This window comes from Octopus sinensis, linkage group LG25, assembly GCF_006345805.1.
Source record: "Octopus sinensis linkage group LG25, ASM634580v1, whole genome shotgun sequence".
In the NCBI taxonomy this organism is placed as follows: Eukaryota; Metazoa; Mollusca; class Cephalopoda; order Octopoda; family Octopodidae; genus Octopus; species Octopus sinensis.
The window spans coordinates 6,234,890-6,244,994 of record NC_043021.1 but is presented as its reverse complement, the minus strand read 5'-3'; the positions used below and the strand labels follow the sequence as shown (position 1 = coordinate 6,244,994).

The 10,105-nt window shown below is 39.4% G+C and overlaps 1 protein-coding gene across 3 annotated transcripts in view; it reads left to right on the top strand.

Annotated features, from left to right (window-relative positions):
• LOC115224279 (DNA repair protein XRCC4) overlaps positions 1 to 10,105 on the top strand; it is a 40,844-nt gene that overhangs the window by 21,521 nt on the left and 9,218 nt on the right. For all 3 annotated transcript variants that reach the window (XR_005003749.1, XM_029795093.2, XM_036513168.1), the window contains exons 3-7: positions 878 to 1,002; positions 3,113 to 3,267; positions 6,150 to 6,314; positions 8,245 to 8,301; positions 9,984 to 10,038. Coding sequence is in view for 2 of the 3 variants with exons in the window: in XM_029795093.2 (XP_029650953.1) it covers positions 879 to 1,002; positions 3,113 to 3,267; positions 6,150 to 6,314; positions 8,245 to 8,301; positions 9,984 to 10,038 (556 nt within the window). In the remaining variant the exon portion in view is untranslated. The remainder of the gene's footprint in view (positions 1 to 877; positions 1,003 to 3,112; positions 3,268 to 6,149; positions 6,315 to 8,244; positions 8,302 to 9,983; positions 10,039 to 10,105) is intronic.

Sequence of the window (10,105 nt, the reverse complement as noted above, 5' to 3'; positions counted from 1 at the left end):
TGTTTGATCTACTAAATTATCTGCTCCTGAATTAATATGGTAATAAGTAGCTGAGTATTCCACATACATGTGTACCCTTAATTTATTTCTTATACAAGACTCCTGTTTCTGCTTCTCTGTCACACCCTAATCTTTCATCATTTGACATAAGATCCCCTCCTCTGATGTCCTTTCCTCTCTCAAAATTCCTTGTCTTGCAAGTTGCTTGGTAACCCTGCCAGTGCTGATGCCATGTAAAAACCATCCAATCCAAACTGAAGGGATTGGCATTTTGAAGGGCATCCAGCCATAAAAGCCCTGCCAAAACAGACACAGAAATCTGGTGTAGTCTTCTACCTGGTTGGCTCCTGTAAAACCGACCAACCCACCCACGCCAGAATAGAAGGCAGACATTAAATGATGATGATGAATCAATGTAAAATAGTCTGTGACAAGGCTATACTGTTTGTATTTACAGGTACAATCCACTTGATGGCCTTCTGTACAATTTCATGCATGTAAAAAGCACCCACTACACTCACGAGTGGTTGGCGTTAGGAAGGGCATCCAGCCGTAGAAACACTGCCAGATCTGACTGGGCCTGATGCATACTTCCGGCTTAACAGACCCCAGTTGAACCGTCCAACCCATGCTAGCATGGAAAACGGACGCTAAATGATGATGATGATGATGATGAAAGGCTGTAGAAAATCACATTTGCCCAAGCTGCCATGTAGACATATTAATATGATCCTACAATTCATATGCTAGGTATGGCATGCTGGTATGGCACTACTATTCTAGTAACATCGATATGTTGTACTGATATGCTATTATCATTGATGAGAAAAATTGATAACCAATGCAACTAAATCATTTCTTTAATTGTCTTTTCTAGAATGGAAGATATGACATTTATTAAGGTAATCGCCAATAACAGAGAATTCTACCTCTTCACCACAATCAAAGATGAGGGCTATGATTTGATTATAACAGATTGTCAAGACTTTTGGAGTGGATTCGGTAAGTATATTATGAACCTCTGTCATTTAAACAGACCATATCCAGCTGAAATATCTTATCGGTTTTATGCCCAAACCAACCAGATCTGATCTCTCTCACCTATTTCTTTACTACCCTCAAGGGGCTAAACAAAGAGGGGACAAACAAGGACAGACAAACGGATTAAATCAATTATATCGACCCCAGTGCGTAACTGGTATTTATTTAATCAACCCCAGTGCGTAACTGGTATTTATTTAATCGACCCCGAAAGAATGAAAGGCAAAGTCGACATCAGTGGAATATGAACTCAGAATGCAGCGGCGGACGAAATACCACAAAGCATTTCACCCAGCATGCTAACGTTTCTGCCAGCTCCTTACAATGTCATTCCAATAATGCAACAATTGCAATAATTGAATTCTCAAAGCTATGAGATAATGCCTAATTAATTCAAAACAATGGGAGCAAATAATCTGAATACTAACAGGTTAACCTAACAATGAGCAGATATTTAGGTCAGATGTGGTCAGAATAAATGCTAAAGTGTTAAGCTAGTATCTAGTTTTCAAGGTAGTGTCTAGTGTGAAGTGAACGAGAGGTAAAGCTTAAAGAATTTGATGTCAATCTTACAAATGCAAGTTCAAAAATGTCCTAGTGGTGGTAAGTAGCTTGCTAACCAACCACATGGTTCCGGGTTCAGTCCCACTGTGTGGCATCTTGGGCAAGTGTCTTCTGCTATAGCCCCAGGCCAACCAATGCCTTGTGAGTGGATTTGGTAAACGGAAACTGAAAGAAGCCTGTTGTATATATGTATATATATATATGTATGGGTGTGTGTGTTTGTGTGTCTGTGTTTGTCCCCCTAGCATTGCTGGACAACCGATGCTAGTGTGGTTACGTCCCCGTCACTTAGCGGTTCAGCAAAAGAGACCGATAGAATAAGTACTGGGCTTACAAAGAATAAGTCCCGGGGTCGATTTGCTTGACTAAAGGCGGTGCTCCAGCATGGCTGCAGTCAAATGTCTGAAACAAGTAAAAAAAAAAAAATACCTGAGTGATTGTGCAAACAGGTTAACTAACAGTTGAGATCTGGGTGAGTCGATGGTTAGGTGAACTGATACCTTGGTGAACAGGCAGTAGAGTGAACACAGATGAGATGAACTGGCAGTTGGATGGATTAACAGATAGGTGTACTCACTGTTGACTGAAACGATGGCTAGATGAACCAAGAGTTATGTGACAGCTGGGTGAAATGACAAAAGGAGCATTAGAATGAACGGCTAGAAAATTTAATGTATCTTTTCAGCAAAATCAAGGTGTCCCATCTATAGTACCAAGGTCTTCTCATCTGGGATATCCATGTGTCGTCTACTGTGATATTGAGGTATTCTTAATTGTTCTCAACAATGAGGACTGAGGGGTATTCTCTTATTATATCAGAGTACCTTCTCTGCCATATCAAAATCATATGACATCAAAGATGCTCTTTTACTCTTTTACTTGTTTCAGTCATTTGACTGCGGCCATGCTGGAGCACTGCCTTTAGTCGAGCAAATCGACCCCAGGACTTATTCTTTGTAAGCCTAGTACTTATTCTATCAGTCTCTTTTGCCGAACCGCTAAGTTACAAGGACGTAAACACCCGCATCGGTTGTCAAGCGATGTTGGGAGGACAAACACAGACACACAAACACATACACACACATACATATATATACATATATACGACGGGCTTCTTTCAGTTTCCATCTACCAAATTCACTCACAAGGCTTTGGTCAGCCTGAGGCTATAGTAGAAGACACTTGCCCAAAGTGCCACACAGTGGGACTGAACCTGGAACCATGTGGTTGGTAAGCAAGCTACTTACCACACAGCCACTCCTGCGCCTTTTAAAAATTTCAAAATTTTTTCTCTGTGATATCAATGCGTTTTCTGTGTACTATCTAGGTATTTACTATATGATATTGAAGTATCCCTGTGATTATTATTATTATATTATTATTATTATTATTATTATTATTATTAATATTATTACCGTATATATGGTAATATTTATGTATGTATATAATTAAATTGTGTGTGTGTGTGTGTGCAGATATATATGCTAATATTTCCTATTATTTCCAGTGTTGAAGAATGACAGCAATAATCAATGTTCAGATTTCCAACCATTAACCAGAATATCTTACCAGGACAGAAGTTTTAGCTATGAAATAGATCATGCTTCTAACGAAAAGATTCTATTCAGGTGGAAGGAGGAAAATGCAGCCGAAGGTCTCAAAGTAAGTTTCAAAAGACACCAACATATTGTCACAGAAAATATCATCATCATCATCATCATCATCATTGTTATCATCATCCTCATCACCATCATCATCATCATTATAATCTTCATCATCATCATCATCATTATAATCCTCATCATCATCCTCATCATCATCATCATCATTATAATCTTCATCATCATCATCATCATCATGATTGTCATCGTCGTCATCATCATCATCATCATCATCATTATAATCTTCATCATCATCATCATCATGATTGTCATCATCGTCATCATCATCATAATCTTCATCATCATCATCATCATCATCATCATCATCATGATTGTCATCCTCATCATTGTCATCATCATCATCATCATCATTATCATCATCATTATTACTATTGCAAACTGGCAGAATCATTATTACTTCAGACAGAATGCTAGACAGCATGTCTTCTGGTTCTTTATATTCTGAGCTCAAATTCTGCCATGATTGTCTTTGCTTTTATCCTTTTGGGGTTCACAGAAGAAATACTAGTTGAGCACTGGATTTGATGTAATCAACTTCTCACTCTTGTATGTGCAAAAAGCAAATTTCCTAAATTTACATTCCACCCAGTGAAGGATGGAATGTAAATGTAATGCAAAGATCCAGCTTTGTAACAATGATTTTGTCTGAGGAGTAATTAAATGCACAAGTGCCTGTGGAATACTCAACCACTTGCAAGGCAATACAAGATGGATTCTGTAATTCAAAGAGCTAACCTCACATATAGTGCCATACTGATTTGGAGAGAAGATTAGTGACCGAGAACGTGTGTACTCGGTCTGCTCAAGTAGTCCGATATGGCCTCCGCAGGTGGCTGCAGAGGCAGTGGCTGAAAAAATTTTGTCAAAGGTCACAGCGTCCTTTGACAAGAAAGAATTTGCTCTCCTCTTTGCAGGCCCCGACTTGTCGATGCAGAGTTGTCTGCCGGCAGCAAGTCACTTAGCTTGGGGGACCTGACAAAGAGAATTGTTGTAAGAAAATTTTGTTTTGTTGTAAGAAACTTTGTATTCGGGGGTTTGTCGGTCGGTGGGCGCCAACATCCCTCCCATCCGTATCGTTTTGTTTCATTTCATCTCATCTTGTCCATGTCCAGCCCACAAGCTTCTATCTGTGTGCTGCCCTTGTGGCAAATTATATGAAATAGAGAAGATTGCAATAATTAATTAGTCTGTTGAATACTCAAACATAGACACTGTTATACAATGAGTAGATGGTTCCATTAACCAAACAACTAGAAATTTCTCCATTAAAACTGATAGCAGAATCAAAGAACTGAGCACTGAGAGGGCCAAGATCATCATCATCATCATCATCGTTTAGCGTCCACTTTCCATGCTAGCATGGGTTGGACGGTTCGACTGGGGTCTGGGGAGCCAGAAGGCTGCACCAGGCCCAGTCTGATCTGGCAATGTTTCTACGGCTGGATGCCCTTCCTAACGCCAACCACTCTGTGAGTGTAGTGGGTCCTTTTTTTGTGCGACCGGCACAAGTGCCAGACGAGGCTGGCAAACGGCCACGATCGGATTGGTGCTTTTTACGTGCCACCGGCATGGGGGCCAGGCGAGGCTGGCAAACGGCCACGATCAGATTGGTGCTTTTTACGTGCCACCAGGACGGGGGCCAGGCGAGGCTGGCAAACGGCCACGATCGGATTGGTGCTTTTTACGTGCCACCAGCACGGGGGCCAGGCCAGGCTGGAAACATCCACGATCGGATGGTGCTTTTTACGTGCCACCGGCACAGGGGCCAGGCGAGGCTGGCAAACGGCCACAATCGGATTGATGCTTTTTATGTGCCACCGGCACGGGGGGCCAGGCGAGGCTGGCAATGGCCACGATCGGATGGTGCTTTTTACGTGCCACCGGCATGGGGGCCAGGCAAGGCTGGCAAACGGCCACGATCAGATGGTGCTTTTTACGTGCCACCGGCATGGGGGCCGGGCAAGGCTGGCAATGGCCACGATCGGATGGTGCTTTTTACGTGCCACCGGCATGGGGGCCAGGCGAGGCTGGCAAACGGCCACGATCAGATGGTGCTTTTTACATGCCACCGGCACAGGGGCCAGACGAGGCTGGCAACGTCCACGATCGGATGGTGCTTTTTACGTGCCACCGGCACGGGGGCCAGGCGAGGCTGGCAACAGCCACAATCGGATGGTGCTTTTTACATGCCACCGGCACGAGAAGATTAAATAGAAAACTCATATTCTTTTCTTTATCGCTACTTCAACATCACCATTCCATATAAACCAATATTATAACTATTTTAACCCCAGGAAGACACTTCTTTCAGCTGGTTATTGATGCAATCTGCAGCCGTGTTGGGGGCCAGCATTCAAGGCTTTTTAATTATTCATGTCAACTTCAGTATTTATTTCAATCTGGTACACATTTTATCAATTTCTGCTTATTGAATGAATAAATGTCACTTCTTTTACCATTAATGAACTTTAATTATCACACTTTTTGTATTAACTCACTGACTCTCAAACAGTTGCTCAAATTAGAGCTATGATAAGCATACACTTTATACGCATTTTCTGACAAGTTATGGTGCACCTGAGCACTGTATACACTTGCTCAAGGTACTCTGCAGTTGGATTTATTCCAGAACCATATGGGTGCCTGTATTTATACTAGGGATGTTAAAATGAAATATTATAAATGATTAGTATATCTTGTTTTGATGTAGTTTTTTACTAATTTTTTCTTTTTTTCCACCTTTTCTAATTTTACTAATTTTTTTCTTTTTTCCACCTTTTCTAATTTTACTATTTTTTTATTTTTTTCCACCTTTTCTAATTTTACTAATTTTTTCTTTTTTTCCACTCTTTTCTACTTCAGTTTGTTCTTGGTTCAGCAACACTTTCTAAAATCAATGACATCAGGTGTATGACACAGAGAATTTTTGACCATTGTATAAATATGATATCAAATATAAACCAGGAAGTAACGTCAGTGAAGAAAGACAAAAATATGTTATTGCAAGAGAAAGCTGATACACTCAAGGTAATATCTCATTTTGTCACCTCACATGTATTGTCATTGTTGGTGTTGATTAGCCACAAATTCAGCTCGTATTGAGCAGACTTATAACCAAAGATGTTCCAGCTATGACCATTCCATCATATTTATTGACAATTTCATTATTCAACATATCCTTCCACTTTTAGGACATTAAACTATAATTTCAAGAGCAACTTGGCTTCTATTTCTAACATCTATGACCATTCCATCATATGTATTGACAATTTCATTATTCAGTGTATCCTTCTATTTTTAGGACACCATCATCATCATCATCATCATCATCATTTAACGTCCGCTTTCCATGCTAGCATGGGTTGGACGATTTGACTGAGGGCTGGCGAACCAGATGGCTGCACCAGGTTCCAATCTTGATCTGGCAAAATTTCTACAGCTGGATGCCCTTCCTAATGCCAACCACTCCGAGAGTGTAGTGGGTGCTTTTACATGCCACCGGCACAGGGGCCAGTCAAGTGGTACTGCCAACGACCTCGCTCAAATGTTTTTACACACTAGACTGTAATTTCAAGAGCGATTTGGCTGCTATTTTCAGCAGGCATAGATACTACCTCATTTTATCATATACTTTGCACATTGACGATTGCACTGTGTGCTCCAATTTTGGACTGTTGTAACCTTTGTAACCTTAACTAGCTCTACAGATATTACTTGTCTAAGGAGTTGCTGTAGTTTAACACCAGGTCAACAGTGTAAAAACCATGATCAAATATGTTCAAGTGGTGACCATCCTGTCTTATATTTAGACATAGAATATCTAGGACCACACTATATAGTGCGTTCTTCCTATCTTTAAAGACAAGGGTTATAATTTGAGGGACTTGTTATTTTTAGCAGGCCAAGTTACCATCCAGAGCAAGGGTTTCTCAACCACTTTTAATCTGTGGACCCTTTTCTAATGTTTAAAAACTTGTTTTATTGAAACTTCTTTCAAAATTCCTATATATATAAACTCTTTTACTTGTTTCAGTCATTTGACTGCGGCCATGCTGGGGTACCGCCTTTAGTAGAGCAAATCGACCCCAGGACTTATTCTTTGTAAGCCTAGTACTTATTCTACCAGTCTCTTTTGCTGAACCACTAAGTTACAGGAATGTAAACACACCAGCATCGGTTGTCAAGTGATGTTGGGGTGACAAACACAGAAACACAAACACACACACACACATACATATATACATACATATATACAACGGGCTTCTTTCAGTTTCCATCTACCATCTTTGGTTGGCCTGAGGCTATAGTAGAAGACACTTGCCCAAAGTGCCACGCAGTGGGACTGAATCCGGAACCATGTGGTTGGTAATCAAGCTACTTACCACACAGCCACTCCTGTGCCTATATACATCTAAAGCAAAATTTTTTCAGGGACCCTTAAAGTACTATTGTGAATCCCAAATATAGTATTTTGTTGTATGGACCCCCAAAAATCTTATAAGGACCCCAATTGAGAAACACTGACCTGGAGGTTTTGTATGTGGAAGACCCCCTGGAGTAAAATGCACTAACACACACCAGATATAGATTCTTTTCTATTGCCCCTCCCCAGTCACTATTCTTTGCCTCATCCCATCAAAACAACCCTTACCCTTGCCAATTACTCCCTACCAGGCTTCACCCCAGATAACATTGCACCATGCATCATATTACTGCTTCTTTGTTCCATCCAGCCCCCCTCCCCTGGGGGGCTGACCATACCAGTGCAGTCATCTCTCTTGCACACCACATTTGATGCTTCTAATGCCCAACTTTTCTCTCGGGGTGCTTACACTCTGTCGTGTGTGCACATCCAGCGGATCATGCTACCTTCATTTCTTTCAAGCCTATGCATGTCTTCAGCAGTCATGGCCCACAATGTGCCTATATTGATGTATTGATGTATTTTGTTTTCCAGCGTTTAGATAAACTTGTTGGTACCAAAGAGACAATGGAACAGGAGCTGTATTCCAAGGTAATGGATTCGTCAAAAATTTCTTTCAAAAAATTTCGTTTATTTGTTTATGTATTAGTTATGAGATTAAAGAATTTCTTTGTGGCCCCCATGGCCATAGGTTATGTAGGAAATTGGGGCAAGGTATTTATTTTGTGACTAAGGCTTTATGTTATGAAATGACCAGACAGAGCTGACATGAATATACTATATGCTTGGGGGTCTTTATATATATATACAATTGTATATTAATAATTTTATTATTATAATTGTATTAATAATTTTTACTGTATCCCAGTTTTTTTTCGCTAAGCCACTTGGTGTTTTAAATTGATGTTATTAATTAATATTCAATTTTTTTCGCCCTTATCGTGATTTTAATTATATATATATATATATATATATATATATAATAATATTAGGGAGTATAACTCCAAACTTACAGGGAAAAATTCAGTTTAGTATTAAATCAAATTTCACTGTATAAATATATAAAATATAAAATATGGATTAGAGATAAAACCACTATTATGCAACTATATATATATATATCAGGCTGAGTAAAAAGTAAGCAACATTTTGAAATATAAAATTCATCACAATATATTTCAGCAATGTGGAAATTTTATTCATCAAAGTAAGTATCATTACAATCAACACATTTTTGCCAATGAATTACAAGGTTGTTTATTCTGGTAACATAAAATTCTGGAGTTCTTGTGCTGAGAGAAAATGTGTAAGGATTAATGGTTCAACATGATGAAATGGCTCGTTTGTATGTGTATGTATATATGTATGGATTCTCAGTGCTCCATTACCTTGTGTTTTACGAATTTATGTGTCCTGACAGATGAAACCAAGCCTTATCAGTGTAAAAACACCCATCCAGCACTTCTGTGTCTTTTTCGGCAACAAAGTTTTGGAACCAATGACAATAATGAAGCCTTTTAGCATGATCCATAGTCTTTAATTCTTGAATGGCCAGCACTTTGTATGGAAAGAAATTTAATTTCTTTTTTACTGCCATGTGAGCACTCCCTAGGCTGATTTCCATTTCCTTTGACAATTTGTGTAAGGACTTTATCAAAAATATTGGAGAATGTTTCATCTGAAAGAACAGTAGGCCTACCGCTTCTTGCTGTGTCTTCCACTGAGCCTGCGTTTCTAAATTTTCGTATCAAATCCCATACAGTGTCACGATGTGAAACAACAATATTTGGAAAAGTTTCACTGAACTTCTGTGTATTTGTTTCCAGCTCGAAACGACCATTCGGCTAAAAATGTATGTTCTTCAATGGTTAGCATGTCGACATGCTAAAGAGTACACAATGACTGAGATACAATAGCCGACACCCAGCCCCCAACGCAGTGATAGTCAAGCTGTGCATGTGCAGGCTGAAAAAGAATCACTGCAGAGAGATTTTTTGAACACCCTGTATATATCTACCGCTCAAGGATGAACCACTTATAGCCATCCATTGCTAGGCAGCTACAACACCACTTTTGTTTTAGTCGCAGTTCAAGTCAAAGCACTCATTGTATACATATGTATTACATTACACCATTAGACATAATTTTATCTGTAATCTATATGTGTATAAAAAATTAGATAGATATATATATATGGAATGTCTATATGGTTAGTGTGTGTGTATATGCATTTATATTCTCTATATTTATATAAACTAATGTATATTTTGCAGTTCTTGGTTGTTCTAAATTCCAAAAAGACTGAAATTTCAACACTTCGTGAAAAAGGTGAGAATACATATTTGACTAAGCACCTATTGTACACCATCATGTTTAACACCACCACTGCCTGCTC